Source organism: Neopsephotus bourkii, unplaced genomic scaffold (assembly GCF_033783945.1).
Source record: "Neopsephotus bourkii isolate Nb327-2 ecotype Australia unplaced genomic scaffold, CSIRO-AGI_Nbou_v1 NB_281, whole genome shotgun sequence".
Classification (NCBI taxonomy): Eukaryota; Metazoa; Chordata; class Aves; order Psittaciformes; family Psittacidae; genus Neopsephotus; species Neopsephotus bourkii.
This window is the reverse complement of record NW_026900790.1, coordinates 1778343-1804794: the sequence shown is the minus strand read 5'-3', so window position 1 is coordinate 1804794 and position 26452 is coordinate 1778343. Positions and strand designations below refer to the sequence as shown.

The following is a 26452-nucleotide window of genomic DNA, read 5'->3' as shown; positions in this document are numbered from 1 at the left end:
ACCAATGCCATTGTCTTCTCTGGAGCAGACAAGGGTGAAGCGGCAGCTTCACACACAGAGATCCCTGAGGCAGAGGCTGAGACACCGCACCTTGCCCCAGGACCAGACAAAGAAGGAGATGCCACCGCTTCTCCCCCAGCCCAGGTCTCACAGCACCCGATAACCAAGGCACATGTGGCTGGCACCTTTGATACTGAGGTGCGGGACGCAAGTGCCTCCATAGGGCTGAGCGTGGCAGGGAGATTGGCGATGCTCCCCATGACTGAGCCCCTGAAGGAGGAGGTGAGTACTAAGGACAGGATGGAACAGCACAGGGGGTTGAGTCTCCCTTTGCCTGGGTCCAGCCACTGCGCTGCAGCACACTTATATCCTGCATCCCAATTGTGTGATTACAGAAGGAAGTGGAGACTGACAAACAGAAGGAGGAGAAGGACCAAGAATGGGAAGGGGAGAGAACAAAAGAGCTATCCCAGTTGGAGAACGTCTTCGACTGCAACATCTGGGTCAAAGCCTTGATCCTGGAAGAGGATGTTTTCACCATGCAGGACATCAGGGTGGAGCCAGTGGTGCCAGAGCTGCCCCAGGCCCCCAGCATGGGTTCCCAGGAGGGGTCCATCTGCCCCAGCAGCGTTGACATAGATGCGGCAGGAGAGGCAGCCGGAGACCAGGAGAGCGCGTCTCCTGCCAAGGCCAGTCCCACGGACACCGAGCTGGCCGCTCTTATCCCGGCAGGAGCTGTTGAGGAGGAGCAGCACCGCACATCCTGTGCTCCTGTGTCGGAAGACCATCAAGAAGAGGCCACCAATGCCATTGTCTTCTCTGGAGCAGACAAGGGTGAAGCGGGAGCTTCACACAGAGACATCCCTGAGGCAGAGGCTGAGACATCGCACCTTGCCCCAGGACCAGACAAAGAAGGAGATGCCGCCGCTTCTACCCCAGCCCAGGTCTCAGAGCACCCGATAGCCAAGGCACATGTGGCTGGCACCTTTGATACTGAGCTGCAGGAGGCACGTGCCCCCGTAGGGCTGAGCGTGGCAGGGAGATTCAGAGTGCTCCCCATGACTGAGCCCCTGAAGGAGGAGGTGAGTGCTAAGGACAGGATGGGACAGCACAGGGGGATGAGTCTCCCTCTGCCTGGGTCCAGCCACTGCGCTGCAGCACACTTATATCCTGCATCCCAATTGTGTGATTACAGGAGGAAGTGGGGACTGAGAAGAAGGAGGAGAAGGACCAAGAATGGGAAGGGGAGAGAACAAAAGAGCTATCCCAGTTGGAGAACGTCTTCGACTGCAACATCTGGGTCGAAGCCTTGATCCGGGAAGAGGATGTTTTCACCATGGAAGACATCAGAGTCAACCCAGTGGTGCCAGAGCTGCCCCAGGCCCCCAACATGGGTTCCCAGGAGGGGTCCATCTGCCCCAGCAGCATTGACATAGATGCGGCAGGAGAGGCAGACGGAGACCAGGAGAGCGCGTCTCCTGCCCAGGCCAGTCCCACGGACACCGAGCTGGCCGCTCTTATCCCGGCAGGAGCTGTTGAGGAGGAGCAGCACCGCACATCCTGTGCTCCTGTGTCGGAAGACCATCAAGAAGAGGCCACCAATGCCATTGTCTTCTCTGGAGCAGACAAGGGTGAAGCGGCAGCTTCACACACAGAGATCCCTGAGGCAGAGGCTGAGACACCGCACCTTGCCCCAGGACCAGACAAAGAAGGAGATGCCGCCGCTTCTCCCCCAGCCCAGGTCTCACAGCACCCGATAACCAAGGCAGATGTGGCTGGCACCTTTGATACTGAGGTGCGGGACGCAAGTGCCCCTGTAGAGCTGAGCGTGGCAGGGAGATTGGTGGTGCTCCCCATGACCGAGAACCTGAAGGAGGAGGTGAGTGCTAAGGACAGGATGGGACAGCACAGGGGGTTGAGTCTCCCTCTGCCTGGGTCCAGCCACTGCGCTGCAGCACACTTATATCCTGCATCCCGATTGTGTGATTACAGGAGGAAGTGGGGAGTGAGAAGAAGGAGGAGAAGGACCAAGAATGGGAAGGGGAGAGAACAAAAGAGCCATCCCAGTTGGAGAACGTCTTCGACTACAACAACTGGGTCAAATCCTTGATCATGGAAGAGGATGTTTTCACCATGGAGGACATCAGGGTCGAGCCACTGGTGCCAGAGCTGCCCCAGGCCCCCAACATGGGTTCCCAGGAGGGGTCCATCTGCCCCAGCAGCATTGACATAGATGCGGCAGGAGAGGCAGCCGGAGACCAGGAGAGCGCGTCTCCTGCCCAGGCCAGTCCCACGGACACCGAGCTGGCCGCTCTTATCCCGGCAGGAGCTGTTGAGGAGGAGCAGCACCGCACATCTTCTGCTCCTGTGTCGGAAGACCATCAAGAAGAGGCCACCAATGCCACTGTCTTCTCTGGAGCAGACAAGGGTGAAGCGCCAGCTTCACACAGAGACATCCCTGAGGCAGAGGATGAGACATCGCACCTTGCCCCAGGACCAGACAAAGAAGGAGATGTCGCCGCTTCTCCCCCAGCCCAGGTTTCAGAGCACCCGATAACAAAGGCACATGTGGCTGGCACCTTTGATACTGAGCTGCAGGAGGCACGTGCCCCCGTAGGGCTGAGCGTGGCAGGGAGATTCAGAGTGCTCCCCATGACTGAGCCCCTGAAGGAGGAGGTGAGTGCTAAGGACAGGATGGGACAGCACAGGGGCTTGAGTCTCCCTCTGCCTGGGTCCAGCCACTGCGCTGCAGCACACTTATATCCTGCATCCCGATTGTGTGATTACAGGAGGAACTGGGGACTGAGAAGAAGGAGAAGGACCAAGAATGGGAAGGGGAGAGAACAAAAGAGCTATCCCAGTTGGAGGATGTCTTAGACTGCAACATCTGGGTCAAATCCTTGATCATGGAAGAGGATGTTTTCACCATGGAGGACATCAGGGTCGAGCCACTGGTGCCAGAGCTGCCCCAGGCCCCCAACATGGGTTCCCAGGAGGGGTCCATCTGCCCCAGCAGCATTGACATAGATGCGGCAGGAGAGGCAGCCGGAGACCAGGAGAGCGCGTCTCCTGCCCAGGCCAGTCCCACGGACACCGAGCTGGCCGCTCTTATCCCGGCAGGAGCTGTTGAGGAGGAGCAGCACCGCACATCCTGTGCTCCTGTGTCGGAAGACCATCAAGAAGGGGCGACCAATGCCACTGTCTTCTCTGGAGCAGACAAGGGTGAAGCGGCAGCTTCACGCACAGAGATCCCTGAGGAAGAGGCTGAGACACCGCACCTTGCCCCAGGACCAGACAAAGAAGGAGATGCCGCCGCTTCTCCCCCAGCTATGATATCAGAGCGCCCGATATCCGAGGCTCATGTGCCTTGCACCAGGAATCCTGAGGTGCAGGAGGCAGGTGCCTCTGTACAGCTGAGCGTGGCAGGAAGATTGGTGGTGCTCCCCATCACCGTGGCCCTGAAGGAGGAGGTGAGTGCTAAGGACAGGATGGGACAACACAGGGGGATGAGTCTCCCTCTGCCTAGGTCCAGCCACTGCTGCAGCACACTCATCTCCTGCATACCCGATTGTGTGATTACAGGAGGAAGTGGGGACTGAGGAAGCAAGGAAGAGGAGAAGGACCACTACTCTGTTACCGAGAGAACAAAAGAGCTATCCCAGTTGGAGAACGTCTTAGACTGCAACATTGGTGTCAAAGCCTTTGTCCAGGAAGGACGTTTTCACCATGCAGGACATCAGAGTCAACCCATTGGTGCCAGACCTCTTCCGGGCACCCAGCATGGGTTCCCAGGAGGGGTCCATCTGCCCCAGTAGCGTGGGCATGCATGAGGCAGCAAAGGCAGCCAGACACCTGCAGAGTGTGTCACCTGCCAGTGTTCAGGACACCAAGGATGAGCCAGGTATGTCCCTGAGTCAAGTGGCACCAAGGCTATGCCGGCAGCAGCGTGCACACGAGTTTGGCCCTAGCCCGGCCTCCCCTCCCTGGACGAGGGCTGAAAGCCTCCAGTGGAAAGTCCCTGGGGGAAGCCCTTGGTGGTGGGTGGCAGCAGGAGCTTGCCTGGTGCCCGCCCAGCCCCACGCCTACAGCTCTCCTTTCCCCACAGGCATCGCCACCCTCCCGGAGAGAGGAGCAGTGCAACAGCGACGACCGTCTCGCTTCAGAAGGGCGCTGAAGGCTCTGCGCAGGGCTTTCCGCGGCTCCTGCGTCAGCCCCAAAGTGGAGGAGTAGAGCCCCACTGCCACCTCCAGACCCCAGGGAGCTGCACTGAGGACGTCGTCCTGCAGCCTGCGCGCGCTGTGGACACTTCCTCAGGCCAATAAACCAGATCTTTATCCCCACAGTGCTCACCTCTGCCTACTCATGCTGTGGCTGTGAAGGCAGAGAGAGAATGCATCCATAGAAGGCCCTACAAGTCGGAAAGGGAAGTCATGGGCAGGGGCCTGGAGCAGCTTCTCTTGACTGACTGCTGTGTCAGTCACCCGCAGAACTGGGCGAGAGAAGCTTCCACAAGTGCAGGAACTGGGGCCAATGAACTGGGGCATGTGTGAGCCCCTGGGGCACTCTCTCCACACCAAACACCCCCATTGGCAGACTGGTGGTCTCTCCCTTTCTCTGCCAGCCCACCACCCCACTTTCTCTCTCTCTCTCTTTTGAAAGTTGCTAAGTCACACCAGGCCCACCTCAGAGCTCAGGTGGAGTCTTAACTGGGAGAGGGTGAACACTTACAGAGTATTTGTTCCATTAAAGTTGGTGTTTGTGTAGGGACCTCGGGTGTTGCCTCAGCTGAATTCACACAGAGGGGCTTTTGAGGGAGATTCACATTAAGTCATTAGGCAGAAGCTCTTCCCTGTGAGGGTGCTGAGGCGCTGGCACAGGGTGCCCAGAGAAGCTGTGGCTGCCCCATCCCTGGCAGTGTTCAAGGCCAGGTTGGACACAGGGGCTTGGAGCAAGCTGCTCTAGTGGAAGGGTCCCTGCCCGTGGCAGGGGTTGGAGCTGGAGAGGCTTTAAGGTCCCTTCCAACACAAACCAGTCTGGGGTTCTGTGATGGTATGAGGAAACACATGGGTGACCTTTGCTGTCTGGGACAGAAACTACTGACACATGAACTTCTGAAGAAGATTTCTTCCACAGAAAGCTTTCCGAATGATAACATAGGAGCAGGGATCTTGTACAAATACTGTCTTTCATCCTAAAGAAATCCAAAGGGCTTTACAAGTGTATAAACACATCACAAAGGCATCCATGGATCCAAATTCTCAGAGGAGAGACACAAGAGAGGGTATTTATGTAGGAGTTTAGGACTAGAGGAAAAGGACTGAATTCATCAGGTAAATTAAAGGGAGTCAGAATGATGTGGAAAGTGCTGGGATGTGACAGCAGAACTAGGAGTTTAAGCACCTCTATGTCAAAAGGTCCCAGTCTTGTCTCTTATTCAGGCAATGACACATAGGGCATTTGTCAGAGAAAACTGTCCTGTCTGTGTACAATAGCCACTGAGTGGGCACACAAACACCCACTGGTTTATTCACACAGCCTCCTGCTGTACCGCCAGATCTTCCCAACTACCCAAACCCCTTGGTCTTGCTCTATTTATCATATAGACACAACCATAGGTGTGAGCCTAGACTTTGGAAAGGTCATTACTGCACTGAGTGTTTTCCCAAGTTGAACTGTCCATCTACATAAGTGGTTAAGCAGGTCAAGCCAACCCTACAAACAGACAGATTTACCCTATACAACATATAGGTTGACCAAGTGCTCCGTTTGCTGGTTCAAAGTATCGTTCAAAAGGATCAAAGCAAAGCAAGATGGACTGAATTAAGTCTCCAGGATTCCCATTACCTCCTCATCCAGTCAGGAAATAAAAGAAAATAATGTTCAGGGTAATTGAGTACAATCGCATAGTGGAAAATCAAAGAAACTGGGGGGAAAAAAAACAATCCCTGAAAAACTTGGAAAAACCTTTAACAGTATGAATTAAAATTTTCTTTTTCCTAGAAAAGAACATAAAAGCCAGTTTGCCTTTGTCGTGTACCGCGCTGCACGGGGCTGGAGCGTGTAGGAACTGGGGTGTGCGGTGCGTTTGGGTGCATGCGGACTGGGGTGAGCGCTGTTTTGGGGTGCACAGGAACGGGGGTGTGCAGCGCATCGGGGTGCACAGAGCTGTGCTCTGCAGGAAACGGAGTGCACAGGGACCAGGGTGTGCGGTGCATCTGTGTGAGCAGGGATTGGGGTGCACAGGGAACACGGTGCACAAGGATTCCGGGCTCACAGCGCAGCAGGGCACACTGGATGCTGCACTCTGTGCTGGGAGCTGGAAGCAGGTGGACTGGGGTGCGTGGTATATTGGGATGCACAGGGCTGGGCTATGCATTAACTGGGGTGCACGGTATATTGGGATGCATACGGCTGGGCTATGCGCTAACTGGGGTGCACAGGGACTTGGGTCCATGATGTACCAGTGCGAACTGGGATGCAAAGGGAGCAGGTGCACAAGGACTGAGGCACACAGGAACCTGGGGTTCACCAGTGATCTAAGGCTCTGCATTAGGAGCAAGGTGCAAGGGGCTCAGGGTGCACAGGGACCAGGGTGTGCAGTGTATTGGGGTGCACAGGGCTGGGACATGCAGGACCCAGGGTGCACAGTGCATAGGGGTGCACAGTGATCAGAGTGCATGGTGTATTGGGGTACACAAGGATAGGGGTGCAGTGATCAGTGCATGGTGTACTGGGGTACACAAGGATAGGGGTGCACAGCGATCAGAGTGCATGGTGTATAGGGGTACACATCAATAGGCAGAGTGCATGGTGTATAGGGGTACACAATGATGGGGATTCAGGACTAGGGTGCATGGTGTATTGGGGTGCACAAGGATGGGGATGCAGGACTAGGGTGCATGGTGTATTGGGGTGCACAGGGCTGGGACATGCAGGAACTGGGATGCATGGGGAGCAGGATGTGTGGTGCACTGGGGTGCACAAGGATGGGGGTGCATGGAGACCAGGGTCCATGGTGTATCAACATGACCAGTGACTGGGGTGCCCAGTGAATTCGGGTGCACGAAGACCAGATGCATGGTGCATCAGGGTGCACAAGGACTGGGGCACCATGCAGGAACCAGTGTGCAGCATACTGAAGTGTATGGGGATGAGAGCATGTGGTGTATGGGGTATGCAAGCGCAGGGACACATGGGGAGCAGGCTGTGTGGTGTACTGGTGTGCACACGGCTGGGCCATGCAGGAAACTGGGTGCACAGGGACCAGTGCCTGTGGTGTTACCAACGTGAACAGGGACTGAGATACACAGGAATCTGGGGTGCACCAGGGGACACAAGAATCCAGGATGCACAAAGACTGGGATCCATGGTGTATGGGGTGCACAGGGCCTGAGGGTGCCCTGTGGGCTGGGATCTTCTAGAGAAACACTCAATTTTGGGTCAAAAAAAGTAGTTTCTGTGTGTAAAAAGCCTTTAGCCTGGAGACTGGGGTGAAAGGCGACCTCCTGTGGTGAGATTTGGGGTACGGCCCAACTAAACCTTGTTCATGAACATCCCTCCTCAGTACATCTGATATTGAACCACAACAAAACAGCATCCAAGTGCTGGATAAACCAAACTCATTCATACAGGAACTGAAGGAGCCAGTTTGGTACCAGCCCCACTTGCCCCCAGCAGTCAGTTCACACACAACCCCTGCATACACAAAAGGGGCTTTATCTCTGTCCCAAGCACAGCCCCAATTCCTCTGTTCCTTCCCATCTGTGGGAATAGGGCACTAAACCCCCTGCTCAGGGAGGGGGTGGTGGTGGCCCTGGTGAGAACCCAATGTCCCCCTCCCACCCATGAGTGGGGATCGAGGCAGTTTATGATGAAGGGAATGATCTCCAAGGATCTTCAGCTTTTATACCCCTTTAAAAGCAGACAGCTTCTAACACTGGCTTTACACCATTAAAACACTCCAGGCTCAGAACTTGGAGCAGATCCTCCCTCCCTGCCCCTTCAATAAGCAGTTTTTTGGCAAATATTTAGGGGCTTCTCTTCCAAAACAAATCCAAGTGGTTTCTCCCCAAAGGTACGCCCCCAAAAGCCAGGACTTGGAGGAGTCTGTGGGTTTATGCAGCCCGGTCTGCCCCCGAGGTGCTGAGGCCACGTAGCAGCCGCTAAGGATCAAGAGACAGCCAGAGGTGAATGCCAAGAAAATAAAGCTCAAAATGAAAAGGAAAAGCCAAAGAAAAGGCACAAAATAAAAAAGCAAACCCAAATTTCAAATTAAAACTGCAAATCATTTAAAAATTAAAACTAAAACTAACATTACAAACTCTTTTTTACGGACACCAACAAATCAAAGACTTTTCTCTTCCCTTTCTCCATCTCCTGCGGGCAGAAAGCCTGCTTACAGCAAGAGCCAGGCTTAAAACCAGTAACATTTTTCTTCTCACATGGACGAAACTGAACCAAAATGAGTCTAAACTTTTAGATTCGGCTCTTCTTATCCCCATCTAGAATTCCCTGGATCCCAAAGTTGTTAAATCATTCCTGTTTCCAGGCAAGGGTTCACTCCTGGCTGCACACAGCCCCTCGTAGGGCTGTAGTTCAAAGGTGGTTGTGGTTTAGTCCCAAGCTCAGATGATGACACCATGGGATATGTGAAACAGGAACAGCAGACCAGGAGTTTGAACCAGGATTCCTTCAGTGAAGAGCTGGGAAGGGAAACCCCACCTGGCACTGGGAAGTATGAGTGTTTCAACAGCAAAAATGAGTCAAATAATAAAAGAATGTAAAAACTTAAAAAAATAAGGTAGGAATTACACATCTTCCCCTCTCTGCCAACAAAGCTGAGCTTAAATCAGCCCATCTTATTAAGTCTATGATTAAATCAACAAGGTAGTGACTGAGTTCACCAGAGGAGCATCATTCCTCGGATGCAGTGTCCTGACAGAGGTGTTACTCTCCAAAGATCCACAGGATGTTGACTCCCGATAATCCCAGGTTTACACGCCTGCAAAAACAAGATTTACCTGATTTTATGGAAAAGCTGCTGGTGTTCCCAATGAGAAGGTGGTTTTAGTGCCATTAATATCATCCCACTGGAGCTGTTTTGGTTCAAGGAGTGAGGGACGAAGTGCTCCACTTGTGCCCCATGCTCTGATGGATACTACCATGTACTTACCCCAGCATCCCAGATTCTTTCGTCTTTATGATATACAGGAACATCAGCAAGGTGTGGAACATGTTGTTCCTGCCCTGAATCCATGGAAAGAGGGAAGAATTAAAGAATGGAGTCACTGATGAGCAATCACAGCTCTATTTCAGGCAGAATAAGCAACTGTAGATGTCATGAAATGGCTCCTTGTGTTTTTGCCCTCAATACTTTCCATTTTCCAATGAGGTGAACACCAGAAACAGACCAAATGTTGGGATTTGGGCTGGAAAATCATCTCCAAATACTTTAAATTCCAGAGCTTTTTCTGAAAACAGATATCCAACATTAAAAACTGCAGGAGAATTTTGCTGGTTTCAGACTGGAAGGTTCCCCTGCCCTGGAATCCTTACGGACAACACAGGGTTTGCTGGTCTTTGGGGTGACAACAGGCACCAGCAACTACACAACATGGTATTTTAACATAAACTATCAGTAAATAGATACAAGGAAGCTACTACTGAAGTAGTTATGTACCTTAAGTAGATACTAAAGGTATTATTTAGGCACAGCCAAAGTAGTGCATTGTGGTCAAAGATCAAGCTCCTGTTTATGAGCACTTGCCCAGCCTATGTGTAAACAGTCAATAAATGTGGTTGGGACATGAAAATCCCACTCCAAATCTGATCCAGGGATGGTATCCTGATGGAAGAGACCACTCACACCATCGTACCTTGGGCAGGTTGTGGGTCTGGCCCTGATAGATGAGCTCATAGTGAGGTGGATTGATGCTGCTTTGGTAGATGCAGAAGACGTTCTCATTTGAAGTGTCTGTGAGGAGGAAGTGTTGGTTTACACCCAACTCCCATTTTTCCTAAGGTTCCCCAGCTCCAGATCTTTTTGCAACTTAAAATTCCCTTTGTCTTGCTTTAGTTTTATGTTTTAGACAGGTTTTCTGGGGTTGAAATTCATTTTAACACACACTCACTTCCCAGACCTCTCCCCTGCACATCACTCTCCTCTCTGGCACTCATCGTACAGCTTCCCAGCTGCCCTCCCAGTTATTCCACCCAGTGCCTCTCCTTCCCAGCTCTCCCACCCACTCCCACTTTTCCTTTCCCTGATTCCCTCACCAGTCTCCCCTCCTTCCCTTCCCTTCTCCCTTTCTCTTCCTTTTCACTCTCTTTGAATGACTGTAATGCTGCCAGGAGTAGGCAGAGGAGCTGCTCCTGCTTCTTGAATTAGCTAAAATAGCCAAATTAGCTTAAAATTGAATGAGTAGCACAAAAGAAGTATCTATGTTTAGCTAAAGCTGCCCCAGTATGTGGCTGCCCCATCCCTGGTAGCATCCAAGGCTGGGTTGGACGGGGCTTGGAGCAGCCTGCTCTAGTGGAAGGTGTACCTTCCTGTGGCAGGGGGTTGGAACTGGAGCAGCTTTTAAGTTCCCTTCCACCCCAAACCATTCCATGATTCTATGATTTCAAGGGCATCAACGTGAGCCAAGAGGCAAGGAGTAGCTCAATGTGGATGCTGGTACCTGGTTTATCTGGTATCTGAACGAAGTGCTGGGAAGTGAAGGTTTTGCCGTCGGGATACTTGGGGTGAGGCGGGAGCCTGGAGTCGAGGTAAGTGCAGAACACGTGCATAATGATCTGGGCAAACAAAACAAAATCCCACTTAAGCTTCCTTAGTTTGGGATCTTGCTTCCCATATTTAGCTTATTAAGAATACCATAATTGTGAAATAAAGTCCTAAAATAAGTATTCAGAAAACCACACTTCAGTATCTTTGTGTTCTAAACCTTCATGGAGACTTCTCAATACTTTATAGGGGCAACATCACCAGTTCTCTGTGATCTGATACTTCTGTGTTCAAAGGGATGGGATCTAAAGGGATCTGGACAGGTGGGGCTGTGTGAACCTCATGGAGTTCAACAAGGTCAAGTGCAAGGTCCTCCACATGGGTCAGGGCAATCCCAAGAACAAACACAGGCTGGGGGAGACTGGATGGAGCAGCCTGAGGGGGAGGACTTGGGGCCGTGGGGTGAGGAGAAGCTCCCCATGACCTGGCTTCAGTTGTGTGCTTGAGCCCAGAACCCCCTTGTGTGCTGGGCTGCACCCTCAGAGATGAGCTCTTAGGCAGAAGCTCTTCCCTGGGAGGGTGCCGAGGCGCTGGCACAGGGTGCCCAGAGAAGCTGTGGCTGCCCCATCCCTGGCAGTGTTCAAGGCCAGGTTGGACACAGGGGCTTGGAGCAAGCTGCTCCAGTGGAAGGGGTCCCTGCCTGTGGCAGGGGTTGGAACTGGAGGAGCTTTAAGGTCCCTTCCAACCCAAACCAGTCTGGGATTCTGTGACTATAACAGGATCTTTTTAACAGACAAAAGAGCTTTTCCAGACTAAATGCCAAAAGTCTCAAGAAATGTGGGAGATGCACCCTGGAAATCACAGCTTTGTATTTTCTACAGTGTGATTAACACAAATGTGAAATTGTGTTTATTTTTTGCTACTAGTAACTGGTTTAAGTTAACGTCAGAACTTTCCCAAGTGTGTATTTACACCTCTGAGCTGTCTGCCCTGCTGCATAGCAAGACACTACAAGTTGCTCCATGGCCAGTCACTACCACGTACTTAAATCACCTTCACAAACTGGACATCAAATCTTGTGTCAAGACTGATTTTGTACAACTTCAGCTCCCAGTGATTGTGTCTCATTACACCTTTCTCAGGAGAGGCGTGAACCTCTGACATTCTGATCTCCTGGGTTTTATTCTCCCAGGTAACTGAAAATCATTTATTATAATTATTTAGTTGAATAGAATGATTGAGTTTAAATATATAGCAAGAGCTGCCCCAACAAGATCCCTCGTCTCTGGCTGCTCCCTGTAGTTATTTGACAGATGGTTCAGATGAGCTGAAGTAAAAGCCTGGCCTATGACTAAGATACACAATTGCATTGTTATGGTCTATCCAATGTCCAATCTCATTTGCATTACTCCCCAGGGAATTTCACCACCCACAATGGGATTATCCATGGAAATGATGCAAACAGGATTTCACCGTCTTCCTCAACAGTTCTCGGTTACTCCCTCCAAACCCCTGTGCTCAAAGACAGCCCACTCCGAGCTGTCAGCTCAAGATGTCTTTGAATACTCACAGAGGAGTCTGTGGGCAGGTCTGTGTCCCACTTCCTGCCCCTGAAATCCCCTCCTCTGTTCCATCGGAATGAACTCATGCATCCTCCCTGGGAAAGCTCTGAAAACAATAGGATTCAGTTAATGGAAGTTCAAAGTGTAGGAGACGTATTTTGTGCTAATTTCAGGGACTTCATGTATATTTCCAGTGGACAAAATCAGAAACATCCAACTAATCAAATGCTTGTAAAGACATGGCCCAGCAGTGTGCGCTTCAGCCCAGAACCCCACTGTGTGCTGGGCTGCACCCCCAGAGCGTGAGCAGCAGCTCAGGGAGGGGATCCTGCCCCTCTGCTGTGCTCTGGGGAGACCCCCCCTGCAATCCTGATCCAGCTCTGGGGCAGCAGCACAAGAGGGACGTGGAGCTGTTGGAGCGAGTGCAGAGGAGGACATGGAGATGCTGCGAGGGCTGGAGCAGCTCTGCTCTGGAGCCAGGCTGAGAGAGCTGGGCTGGGGCAGCCTGGGGAAGGCTGAGGGAGACATTATGAGTCTTCCAGTAACTAAAGGGGGATGAGGAGAAAGCTGGTGAAGGACTTTTTACAAGGGCCTGTAGGAATAGGACAAAGGGAAATGGCTTTAAACTGAAAGAAGGCAGATTTATATCTTAGGCAGAAGTTCTTCCCTGTGAGGGTGCTGAGACGCTGGCACAGGGTGCCCAGAGAAGCTGTGGCTGCCCCATCCCTGGCAGTGTTCAAGGCCAGGTTGGACACAGTGGCTTGGAGCAAGCTGCTCCAGTGGAACGTGTCCCTGCCCAGGGCAGGGGTTTGGAACTGGATGAGCTTTATGGTCCTTTCCAATCCAAAGCATTCTAGGATTCTATGATACCGATATAAGATACGAGAAGGTAAATTTAAATGATGATTTTTATCTATAGTGAATGAAGGGATTAAACCCAACACTTTGCACCTTGAGCATGCAGGAGGAAACTGAGAAATAAGTCTTTTAAAACCATTCCCAAGGTTACATCCAAGTCCTGCATCATTATATCACTTTTAAAAGATAAAGTTGTGAGGAAGGATCTTTCCAGCTGAGGAGTAGCTCTCATCCCTGTGTGACTCTTCAAAAGTCTCCACTAAGGAAATGTCTGACACCACCATCACTTGACTGCGGTAACAGAAGTGGTTTGAAGTCAGTGTGGTGGCACCACGTTACCTTTAATCCTTTCCACCAAGTACTCCTGGTTTGGTGTAAGATCCAGGTACTGCACAATAGTGTTCAGGGTTGGAATGAGAGGAGCTTTAACAAGTGCTGCCTGCTTCAGGCTGCTGATGCTGGCTTCTGCAACACAAGAGAGACAGAGCTGGTCAGCCAAAGCCACCACATCGCTCTGAGCAGTTCCCCCTACTTGTCACTCTAAAGAGGGCTTGGTCCTTTCTGGTGCACCATTTAAAGTCCCCAAAGCATTTAAGAGGTGACACTACCCCAAATGCTCATTTCAGTTACAGTGAAGTACCAGCTGTCTCCTTTAGATCACAGAACATAAAAGATATAAGGAACCAATATCCACTTTGAAGAGCAGATGAAGAGTGGGACAAGACCAGCACTGACCTGTTTTAATGTGAGTGTTGCAACAGATGCAGCTCTTAAGGAGACACCAGATGAAACAACCCCAAAAAGGTGACCCCACCAATACAGAGTGGAAAAGGAACAATATTCAACAAAGGTACTGTAGGTAACACCCACCCACTGACACCACCATTATCCACCTCCAGGAACTCTAAAGCTACTGCCAGCTCTTACCTCCAATCTGCAGCTCTGGACACCCCGTTCTTCTCAGCTGAGTGCTCACAGAGTCAATCTCTTGGACAAGTGGCACTAGAATGGTCTCATTAATCCACTAGGAATGGAAAAAGTGAAAATACAGGATATCAGAAGCAATAAAAACATTTAAAAACCCCAACCTATGTTTTACATCCTACTAATTGTCACCATTTGCCCCTCTATTCTGGCGAGACCCTACTTGCAGCACTGTGTACAGTTCTGACGTCCTCAACACAAGAAGGACATGGAGCTGTTGGAGCAAGTCCAGAGGAGGCCACAGGGATGATCAGGGGCTGAAGCACCTCCTTTATGCATCACACCTTGTTCTGTCACTCCAGTCCCTGATGAAGAGTCCCTCTCCAGCACCCTTGCAGCCCCCTTCAGACACTGGAAGCTGCTCTGAGGTCTCCACGCAGCTTCCCTTCTCCAGGCTGAACAGCCCCCATGTTCTCAGTCTCTCTCTTCATATGCCACCTATCATATGTCTGACATGACATATTTGTTCATATGTCATACACCTGTCCTCATATGTAATATGTCATGGCCAAGATGCTTTTGTTTGTCGTTCAAAGGTAGATGAAATTTACAACTATGTAGTTTTTGGAATACAAACCACCCAGATCAGGTGGAAAAGGAATCTCTGCAATCCCTTCTTCCTGTCTTCTTACCTCCGTGTGCCAGCCCAAGACTCGGGCACCACAATTCTTCCAGCACCCATGGGACACTGAGGTGCTTTTCCACTCTGCTGGAGTTCTTACAAACTCACCTTGTTCTCAAAAACTGGGCATTCCTCAGAGGTGGCACTTACGTTTCTGAACTTGGCAGTCCAGGAATCCATGTGATCAAGGAGCTGTCGATTCATCGTCACCCGTGCCCAAACCTATGGAAAGATTTAGTAAGCACATATGAGAATCAAATACCAAGAGTTTTGGGGGTCTGTGACAAGTCCTGACATTAACTACATCACAGTTTTAAGGTCCCTTCTAACCCAAACCATTCTGTGTGACTTCTGCAGCAGCTTCACATACAACACTTGTATTCATGGTACAATCATCTTGTGTGAGCCCAAATTCAGTTTTAAGCTCTCTGCTCTACTAGGTTAAAACTGGTCTGAACTCGAGGCTTGATGCAAGAGGTATACAAGGGGTATATGGGTTTAAACTTAAACAGGGGAAGTTCAGGTTGGATACAAGGCAGAAGCTCTTCCCTGTGAGGGTGCTGAGGCGCTGGCACAGGGTGCCCAGAGAAGCTGTGGCTGCCCCATCCCTGGCAGTGCTCAAGACCAGGTTGGATGGAGCTTTAAGGTCCCTACCAACCCAAACCATTCCATGATTCTACGATTACAACTCAGAATATGAAATGTCTGCTTTTAGCAACAGAGTCTTTCAAGCTGTACAAAGATGATTAAATGCTTGAAGAATCGTCTCTCCCTCATTTCTGATGCAGGTCAAGTCCAACCCTCTGTACAAAGCTGTGGATTTTAAAGGCTATTTCTCCCTTTTACCCAACTTGCTGCCCAATTTACCTCTTCTGCAGCCTGTTTTGAGCTCATATCAGCTTCGTCCTTGTGTGCTGATGGAGCCTGGGACCTGCAAGCCAGCTGATACTGGAACTTCCTGAGCATCTGTGCATAGTCTGCCATGGAACGGCTGTAGTTCCAGAAAGTCGGGCTGCTGGAAGGAGAGCTGGAATCTGAACTTCCTGAGAGAATTCATTAAACAGTCATGTAGAATTACTGCCAAGTCACTCTGGAAGCAAGAGTACAGGCACACTGGGTCACTATGTTAAGGCTTTGACAAGAGACAGGAACAGGAATTACCAGGAATACAGGCAGAAGTCAGTCTGTATAATCACCCTTATCTTCATTGTCCCTATCCAGGACAGAAACTGCCTGCAGCTAATTCCCTTCTCCACAGGATATCCCTCTCATCAAGGTCAAGGTTATCTTATCATGGCCCTCTACAGCCAATGAACACTACAGAGACAATCTATCAGCCCCATTTCCATACAGGCATGTATCCTATTCAAAGGAATACTTTGGAGGAAAACATCCTAAGAATCCTAAGCCATGCCAACTTACTAGTCACAGATTACTAGTGCAAGTACACAGGAATCCTTTGCAACTTTCCTCATCCACAAAAGCTAAATGTGATTAAACCCATCACCTTCTCATTGCCAAGCTGTTCTGACTGAATCAGTTTTCTTTACCTAGCTGAACCCTCTGCTGCTTCTCTTCTTCACCTCGAAGGAAGGTATCCAGGGACTTGAGGTCTGTCATGTAGTCTTCTTTGCCAGTAGGAGAATTATAGAACACGGGTGAAGAGCGGTAACGAGACCTCAGGCCACCACCTTCCACTGGCCCAATACTCGTGGTGTACATAGATCCAGTAGGAAAGGGGCTGAAGCCATAAACCTTGGGTGAATAAAACCAAACACATCATTTCCTTTCTTCTACCTTGTGCTTACGCTTTAGTTTCTTAGTTTTGCTTTGCTCTGAAACAAATAAGCTGCTCGTAACCAAAGGAAGTGTCACTAGGGAAAAAGGGCAAATCCCAATACCACACATTTACATCTACGTTGTAACAGGAGAAATGCACAAATGCACAAGTCTCCCAACAGACATCTCTCCAAGTGCTGCTGCTCCCATTCAACGGCCCAACACACAAAACAAAGACCAAACTGTACCCCTGGGAGGTGTCTTGGTCGTTACCTTACTGTAGCTGCCACTTGGTGAATAGGTTATACTGCTGTGAGAACTGTTGTTGCTTGACAGAGCCTGTAGCTGAGGACTGTAGCCTGTGATACAACCAGTAGTAAACTTTGGACTGGCACTAGGGGAGCGAGAGGGGCTGTAACTCAGCACACTTTGACCCTGGATTGGAGGAGAAGGTGTTGAAGATGGGTCCTCCTTTGCTGCCAGCTCACGTGGTGGAGTTGTTTGTACAGCTGCAAGAAGGAAAAATAGGATTAGCACCGAGGATGGAGCAGCCCCAAGCTCTCCTCAGGCTTTAAACACACAACAAAACACATACATAGTGCTATCTTATGGCTCTTTTATAAAGCTGCAAGAAAGGACATGAGAAAAATCTGGTCCCTTGACAGTGGTCAAGCAGTAGACAGAAGAGGACACAGATGCATGAGCAAGACTCGGTACAAATCCTACAGCTTTGGATTTCAGTTAAATGTTACAGGCACCTGCATGACCCTGGGTAGCTTCTCTAACTTATAACTTACTCTACCTGCCTACTTCAAGCATCACCTACTAGATAATCTTAAGGTCCTTCCCAACCCAAACCATTCTATGATTCTATATAACATCCCTGAATTTTGGTGATACAGCATTACTCCTGTCTGCCTCTCATTTTCTTGAGGCAGACTCATGAAGTGCAGTGCTACTGTGCCAGCATTTTGCTGCTGATGTATTTACTTTGTCAGGTTCTGGTGTATGTTAGAACTTTGCTATGATCCTCAAAAGCTTTCAGAGTGACTGTACTCTAGGCTGTCATTTTCAGATCAGGACTTGATGATCTTAAAGGTCTTTTCAACCTAGTTGATTCTATGATTATAGGTTACATATTCCTTGCCCAACCTCACGACATTGAAGTATCTCACTACCCAGTCCTTTTACACCAGGAGTGTTTGTCTCCCCTCTGTTCTCCCCACACACACTCATCAGATTACCACTTGGCATTACACAAATTACACTTGATGCTGTGAACTTTGATACACAGCAGGTAATTCAGGTTTACTCATACCGGAGAAGTAATTCAGAACTCACTTAACTGAAGAATCCTGCACTAGACTAAGATAAAGGGAAAAACAGGAGAAAAAAAGAAAAGAATAAAAGTAAAAAGACTGCCAGAGACACTTATCCCACTCACCTACATTCTGCAAGCCCAGCAGTCTCCTCTGGCCAGGACTCATGACCACAGTTGTCGGTGCCAGTGTGTATTTGCAGTACAACCAGAGATCAAACAAGGCATTCAGGCTGAACACAGATGCAAAGGCAAGTTCTGGAAGAGACACAGATGGTTTTACCAACAAAAATACATTATTTGCAAAATCAGGAATCAAAACCAGGTCATTATTAGTGCTACCAGTGAGCACCAGTTTGGGCAACTATCTAAGATTTCTTCCCCAAGAAATGCAAGAACCATTGGAGCTCGTTTTCCTTACAGTCAGTGTGGAGTCTACTCCTCTGAAACAATTTTTAAGTACTGTGAAATGCCATCTACACCCACAGTACAATGCGGTAGTAAAATGCAGTGTTCTACAAAGCCTTACTCCACACATTACAGATTTAATGCTCCAAACAAGTTCTTCATGCCCTTTCATGATATTATCTAGGGAAGCTGAAAAAACTCCTTACCTGTCACTAAAGAGGATGAAAAAACTGCAACAGTTTCAAGGAAGATGACAGAAAGTAAACCAAGGGTTTGGTTTTAATTTAAACAGAAAAAAATATCATTTACAAATGACCCCCCCCCCCAAAACCCCAAAAACCTGGCAAGCAAAGAAAGTAAAGAATCCTAAAAACTAATGTAAATGGTGCAGCAACTCACCAATATACCACAGTAGCCAGTATGAGATGTTGTAGTAGGAGCTTATGAGTTTCCCACTCCTAAAAGGAATAAAAATGAAGTTATTTTGCAATAATTCTGCCCCAGGAAATATTTAGGGGTATAGAAAGTAGAATGCTTTGCTTGTTTGAAGCTGATGTAACAATTAACTTACATTTCAGTATATATCATGCCTGCAATAGACACATTAAGGAGGCTCCAAGCCAAGATGGCCTTCCGGGCTTTAACCTCCTTCCTAATCTGGAAAGTCTTATCGATAACGGAAGTCTCTGAACTCTGTTCTGATGTCATCATCTGTAATACCAAACACAGAGACAACATCTGTCAACTTTTATATAGTAAGTCTTGGTCAGTGGAAGATGAAAGAAAAAGCAGTTATCCAAAACTTTATGAACAGGGTTTACCTTTAGGCACTAAGTAACAGCGTATTATAAAAGAAAGCAGATTCTTTTCACCAGAAAAATATGTGTTATTTCTTCAATGACATTTCTGTCACCTCACTACTGAGGAACAGCACCCATCTTCTCCAGGGAGGTGCAAATAAGAGGCCAGAGAAAGATTCCAACCTCATTTGGGGTAACAACAGCACAAAAGGAACTTGGACCTGTTGGAGCGAGTGCAGAGGAGGCCACGGAGATGCTGTGAGGGCTGGTGCAGCTCTGCTCTGGAGCCAGGCTGAGAGAGCTGGGCTGGGTCAGCCTGGAGAAGAGAAGGCTCCTGAAGGGGAGACCTTAGAGCAGCTCCAGTGCCTAAAGGGGCTGCAGGAAAGCTGGAGAGAGGCTTGGGACAAGGGCCTGTAGGGACAGGCCAAGGGGAATGGCTTGAACCTGCCCGAGGGGAGACTGAGATGAGCTCTTAGGCAGAAGAATTCAAACCAGTCTGTGATTCTGAGATTCATATTTGAAAAAGAGCATCCTTCAGAAGTGAGAGTCAAAGTTCCTGCCTTCTCCAGGCAAAGGAAGCCACAGGAAAGAAAGGCCTAGTACCATTCCACAGTATTTTTATTGAACTTTCCCACTCATTTAAGCAGCCAACAGGATTTCAAGAGTGTGCAAACACCTCCTGTGGGTTCAGTGCATCTGAAAAGTAGCAGCTTTTATACCCAGTAACACCTTATGTCAAAGAACTAATCCTGGTGAGTTTTTCTTCCAGTCCCATCATCAAAATATGCTATTGTCCCTTCCTTCTGCTCACTTGAACACTTGCCACATCGTTCTTCACTAGATGGGAACATAAATAGTTTTCTTTTAGGGAAAAAAACACACAAAACCCAAATCACATTATCTGCTTCATCCTGGCACAATGATTCAATGGTGAAATAACATCGGGGTACTGGAAGAATGATACAAGAACACATTGCTGGCAATCTTTCTGACTGGTTTTTCATACACTTTGAGCCCCCAAACCTCCCTTCCCATGCTGACAGAAGTAGCAGCCCCAAGGAGAAATCCTCTCTGCCATCCTCACACTCCCAACTTCTCTCCCTGAACCATGTCCTGCTACTTAAGCAGAATTTGCACTCTTGGGGCACTGAAATAAAAGGGAGATTTGGTCCCTTTCTACTCACTTAGGAGGGCATCACCTGTAGACTGAAATATATCCTCCCATACCCCCTGCCCTCTTCTGAAGCACAGTAATCACAGAATCATAGAATGGTTAGGGTTGGAAAGGACCTTAGGATCATCCAGTTCCAACACCCCTGCAGGGACACCTTGCACTAAACCGTGTCACCCAAAACTCCACCCAACCTGGCCTTGAACACTGCCAGGGATGGGGCAGCCACAGCTTCTCTGGGCACCCTGTGCCAGCGCCTCAGCACCCTCACAGGGAAGAGCTTCTGCCTTATCTCCAACCTGAACTTCCCCTGTTTCAGTTTGAACCCATCACCCCTTGTCCTATCACTCCAGTCCCTGAAGAAGAGCCCCTCTCCAGCATCCTTGTAGCCCCCTTCAGACACTGGAAGCTGCTATGAGGTCTCCACGCAGCTCCTCTTCTCCAGGCTCAACAGCCCCAGTGTTCTCAGCCTGTCTCCATACGGGAGCTGCTCCAGCCCCTGATCATCCTCGTGGCCTCCTCTGGGCTTGCTCCAACAGCTCCATGTCTTTTGATGCTGAGGACACCAGAACTGCACACAGTGCTGCAAGTGGGGTCTCACCTCGGCAACCCACAAGTGCCACACACGGAGGTCCCCACACTCCCCCCTAATCCAAACTCCCACCTTGCCACACAGAACCACAGCTCCCCTTGTCCAAGACCCCACAGCCCCCTCCATCCAGATCTCATGCAGATCTCACTGTCACTGAATTTACACCCCCACAGCTCCCCTTGCGACACACAGAGGGACCACCAGAGCTCCCCCCCACCATACCTCACCGTTACACACACGCAGCCATACACGGGCGGCTCTCATAACCCACATCTGCCCCCATCACACGAAAGCGGCCCCACTTCCCCTCCACCCCCCCCTTCTGACCATCACTCACAGAACCACAGACCCAACGAGATGGAAAACACCTTTAAGATCACCAAGCCCAAGTTTTACCCCAAGTCCACCACTAAACCATGTCACTAAGGGCCTCATCCACACGGGTTCTGAACTGAAGCCCATACCACACAGAGCGACCCTCACCGCCCAACACCGCCCGGCTGTAGGCCGCCTCCCTTCCCAGCCCGACAGGGGGGGTCACTCATAATACCTGCCGCTGTTCTGAGCGCCGAGGGAGCTCAGCGGACACGGAATTCCCTTCAGGAAGGACAAGGCACCCGGTTTTCCAGACGGGAAGAGGAGCAGCGCTCCCCTCACACACGCTGCCGCTCCACGACCGCCTCAAAGGCCGCAGCGTCGCGACGTCGTGACGTCACACGGTGCGTCGGCGGGTGCGCGCGCAGCTGGGTGTTGGCGCCAAGCGGTGGCTGAGGGGAGTCCGTACGGTGGCCGGGTTGTGCCGCGGTGCGGAGGGGATTCTGTGCATGGCGGGGATGTAGGCGGTGCAGAGCTGCGCGGTGCCGCGTTTGTTGCCGAGTTATCTTTATAGCCTGGTTAACTGAGAAGTTCTGCATCCTTGGAAGTGGTCAAGGCCAGGTTGGATGGGGTTTGGAGCAAGCTGCTCTAGTGCAAGGTGTCCCTGCCTGCGGCTGGGAGCTGGAAGAGCTTTAAGGTCCCTTCCAGCACAAACCAGGCTGGGATTCTGTGATGTTTCATGGCTGCCTTTGGCCTGTTCCAATGCCTGAGCACCCTCTGGGGCAGGAATTGTTCCTCAGCTCCATCTAAACCTGCCCTGGTGCAGCTTGAGGCCGGTTCCTCTTGTCCCATCCCTTGTTCCTTGGGAGCAGAGCCCAGCCCCTCCTGGCTCCATCCTCCTGTCAGGCAGTTGGAGGCAGCCATCAGGTCCCCCCTGAGCCTTCTCTTCTCCACACTGAACCCCCCAGGTCCCTCAGCCCTTCCCCATCACACTTGTGCTCTAGGTCCTGCACCAGCTCCGTGCCCTTCTCTGTCCCTGCTCCAGCCCCTCAATGTCTCTCTTGCAGTGAGGAGCCCAGAGCTGAACACAGGATTCAAGGTGCGGCCTCACCAGTGCCCAGTGCAGGGGCACCATCACTGCCCTGGCCCTGCTGCTGCCCTGGTGCTGGTACAGGCCAGGATGCTGGTGGCTTCCTGACTGCCTGGGCACAAGCTGCTCACGTTCAGCTCCATCAATCCAGGTTGTTTCCCATGAGCAGTTTCCAGCTGCTCTTCCCCAAGCCTGGAGCATTGCAGATTGGTGTGGCCCAAGTGCAGGACCCAGCACTTTGCCTTTGGAACCTCATCCCATTGCCCTCATCTCCTGGATCCAGCCTGTCCAGATCACTGTACAGCTTCCTATCCTCCAACAGACCAACACTCCCACCCAGCCCAGTGTCATCTGCCAGTGTTTAACCCACTCACCCAGGCATGTCAGACCCCACAGACCCAGGCACTCACCCATGAGCAGTCAGACATGTCAGTGCTTCGCCTGGACAATGGGGTTGCTGAGGCGCTGCTCCAAACATTGCAGCTCACCCCTTGGAGAGTAAACAGCCCCGTGTTCCATGGCCAGTAACAAGGATCCATGGGATTCCCTTTTCCCTCTCTGTGGTGGTGCCACTGGCAGAAGGACCCTTTTGCCTCTGGCGCTAGTCAGAAACCAGATGAGTGGGAATAGGATGAGGAGGAGGAAGGCTCTGGGGGGATCAGAGGGAAGATGCTGCTCTGCTTCTGCGCTGGCACTGTGATCATCTGCCTTGTCTGCTGTGCTCAAGATAGTCATTAATTCCATGTTTTCTGCTGACACCTACTGGCCCTCAGCACAAGGATATTGGACTTCTACACAACTTTCCTGCCTAAAAGGCTTTCCCAACCTTGGAAGTTGTTATTATAACTATCTCATGGGATGATGTCACTGTTAAAACCAGTTATTAATCTCCAGGTGTACGTAACCAATTGTATCTCTCCCAGTACCCTTCCCATCCCCTTCTTGTTATTCCCAGTTACTATTCATCCGTGTCCTAAAATGCAAAGCCCCAACATGATCTGATAAAGTGTGTGGTGCTGCATGACTCAACATGTAAAATCTAGGGATAAGCCTGGAAAGCTGAAGGTCTCAATTCCCTAATATAAGGAAATTTGAGTTGGGAACAAGTAACTCCATTGCAGCCAGTGTTATTCCACAGATTTTCTAGAGAGAATCAAAATGATGATTCTGCTTCTACAATGATGCCAGTCACATCTATAAACGGTGAGCCACATACTGAAATCCCTACTCATTCTTTATCCAGGGCATTCCCAAGGTGCCTTGTGGATTAGGAACATGGGAATGATCCATTATTTACAGAAATAATAGTTCTCTCAGCAGTAATCCCAAATGAACTGTGTTATAGACAATTAACTTTAATCACCCAGATGAGTTGTGACGGAGCCCTTTGCCATGTCAGTGGGATGAGAAGATGAGAAAAGAAACATTTCTATCCAAAGATGGAATGGGTATGGGATTTCTGAGCAATGGGGGATTGGTATAAATGGAAGACATGAGCGTTCCCCTCCTGGAGGTGTGTTCTTGGGGCAGGAGCTGGCTCTGCTCCCTGTGCTGTAGCTGTGCAAGGACCAGTCAGCCTCATGTCCCAGAGCCTCTCCACAAGCTCACACGTGCCATGAGAATATAGCATTATGTAAGGAATTAATGTTTGCATGTTGTTCTGAGTAACATCTGTACAATGGTATTTCCCTGAAACAGCTCCTCCAGAAAGTCCAAAGGAAATGGTTATGTTCTAACAAAAGGGAGAGCAATTCAACAGGTAAATAGGAGTTTTGTGACCTTATGCCCAAGGCTCGAAAGAGCAGTTTAGAAAGTACTTGGGACCCTGGTGGAGAGAAGGAGATGCAGAGCATAGAGGGGACAAGGGGATCACAGGAGCACAAGGAGAGCTCAGTCCATTACAGGTTATCTCCTGTCTCCTCCCTGTTCCTACTGAATTGCTGAATGTTTTGAGAAGATGGGAGACAAAGGCCTTGTCCCGGCTGCCTCTTCTGTGTGATGGGAGAGACTGTTACACAGCATAGGATCATAGAATCCTGGAATGTTTTGGGTTGAGAGGGACCTTAAAGCTCACCCAGTTCCAACCCCAGCCACGGGCAGGGACCCCTTCCACTAGAGCAGCTTGCTCCAAGCCCCTGTGTCCAACCTGGCCTTGAACACTGCCAGGGATGGGGCAGCCACAGCTTCTCTGGGCACCCTGTGCCAGCGCCTCAGCACCCTCACAGGGAAGAGCTTCTGCCTAAGAGCTCATCTCAGTCTCCCCTCTGGCAGGTTCAAGCCATTTTCTACTATTAATATAGTGATTTTAAGCAACAAAGTTTGCTTGGACAGGGCCTTGAGCAACATGGCTCAGTGGAAGGTGTCCCTGCCTGTGGCAAGGGGTTGGAACTGGATGATCTTAAGGTCCTTTCCAACCCAAACCATTCATGCTTCTATGGTTAGATGAGATTCGCTGAACATTTCATTTCTTAACCTGTCACCGTGGTGTCTGTGAGTCACTCCATGATACCACAGCTTCTTAGGGCTGTCCCACCCTGCTCACAATAGTGTGCCAGGGCCCTGACAGTGCTAATTACCTTGACCAGCCTCATGGGGTGCCACCACCCAAGCACCCTCCGCCCCTTAGCACGGAAGCTGCATTTAAGCCGAGGCCATTTGATCTGGTCCTTGTCTAAGCTGAGTGGGTGCGTGATGGACTTGTAGCTCTTGACATCCTGGCTCTGGACCCTCTGTGTGACATCCCTGAGGAGCTGGACTGTGACTGTTCCTGGTCAGTGCCACAAAACCTCTCTGTTCCTCTTATTTGGGTCCTGTGGGGCTGTGCTGCTTGTGGTGAGTCCTCTGCCTGCCCTGCCTTGCTGTCACCTTTGGCTTCTGGCTTGCTGTTGCACCCCTGCTCCTGCTGCTCTCTAATGTGTTTGGGTGTTGGGCACTGAATTGAGCTCTAAGAGGCTTTCATCTTCATCCATAAGACTTACTGATAGTTCAAGGCTGATCCCCAAACCCTGCAGGACCTTATGGCTACAGGAGAAGGTCACAGTGCTGCAAAGCCTCTGTAGCCCCTTTAATGGGGATTAGGATTGGGTACAGAGCTTTGGGCTTAAATGCAGCTCCTTAAAATCAGTGGGTGGAGGCCCAAGATGATGCTGGTCAGGACACTGGAAGCTGGTTGGTGTACTTTAGACCTTGACATCATGCTTGGCGGGATCTCGTGGCAGCCTTTAAATCCATGCGGGGTGTAACATGAGTAATGAAGCAAGCTGTAATTTTGCCCTAAATTAAGTCCCTCCTTCCTGTTTTCAACGATTCACGAGAGGTGGTGTGGACACTGTGTCGGTTCCTTGTGAAATGTTGAAGGCCATAAGCTATAGGTGGAATGTCTTCCATCAGAATTGCTGTAGTGCTAGAAGCAGGAAGTTCTTATGGTGGTTCCTGTCTCTTAGGATCCACTTGTGTTATCTGAGTTGAGGAGAGTGGAGATCTCATTTCCCAAGGACTGGGTTAGGTTAAGCCTCAAAGACCTGGGCACTCACAGGAACATACCTCACCTCCTCCAGAGCATTTGTTCTCCAGAGTGTGCCCCCAAGATACAACAATTGCAGGATGACTAATTCCTGTATGTCAGAACAGGCAGAGTCCCTGCCTGAGGCTCCCTTTGTTCCCAAAACACGAGCCTTACAAAACACTTGCTTGGAACACATGACAGGCTGTGGAAGGGTAGGGTGGGAGCAGGGAATAAGGGAAGCTCCTCAGCTTCTGGGACAACCACAGCTGGGTGTTCCTGCAGCCAAAGGCAAGAGAGATGGTTCCCAAAGCTCAGCCAGGAGCCTGCCCTGCACTGTTTTTCCTACAAGAGCTCAAACATCTTGGCACCTTCATGGAAGGTAAACAAGCTGAAGGCTGTTCCCTGTGGAGCAAGACAGAGAGACCAGGACAAGAGCAAAGGGATTCAGAGAGCTGCTGGATCAGGGAAGAACCCTGTGGGCATTGTAAAGCTGAGAGGACTTGGCAGTGGCTGTCCTGGCACTTCTTCCAACCTGTGCCAGCTCTTCCTGAGAAGCTTACTTCATTAGGAGAGGAATCCTGTCCAAAGAGGAGGGTCTAGCTGCAGAGTGGAGCTCCTCTAAGTTCCTGTTCACCAAAGGCTTTTTCCTGCTCCTACTAAACATGCTTTCATGTGAACCTTGCTGCAACCTTAACTTGCTTGAAGGAGTGGCTGGATCTGTGTGG

The 26452-nt window shown here is 50.2% G+C and overlaps 1 protein-coding gene across 1 annotated transcript; it reads right to left on the bottom strand.

Moving 5' to 3' along the window:
• Positions 1-8313: 8313 nt before the first annotated feature.
• On the bottom strand, positions 8314-18965 carry TMEM209 (transmembrane protein 209). The gene is made up of 14 exons (XM_061346866.1): positions 18826-18965; positions 18654-18712; positions 17973-18104; positions 16802-17037; positions 16300-16504; positions 15617-15792; positions 14900-14971; positions 14071-14167; positions 13483-13608; positions 12294-12391; positions 10680-10794; positions 9876-9973; positions 9173-9246; positions 8314-9001 (listed from the first exon to the last, which is right to left on the bottom strand). The coding sequence occupies exons 1-14, from the start codon at positions 18963-18965 to the stop codon at positions 8947-8949; spliced, it is 1683 nt and encodes a 560-aa protein (XP_061202850.1). The 3' UTR covers positions 8314-8946.
• Positions 18966-26452: the final 7487 nt, after the last annotated feature.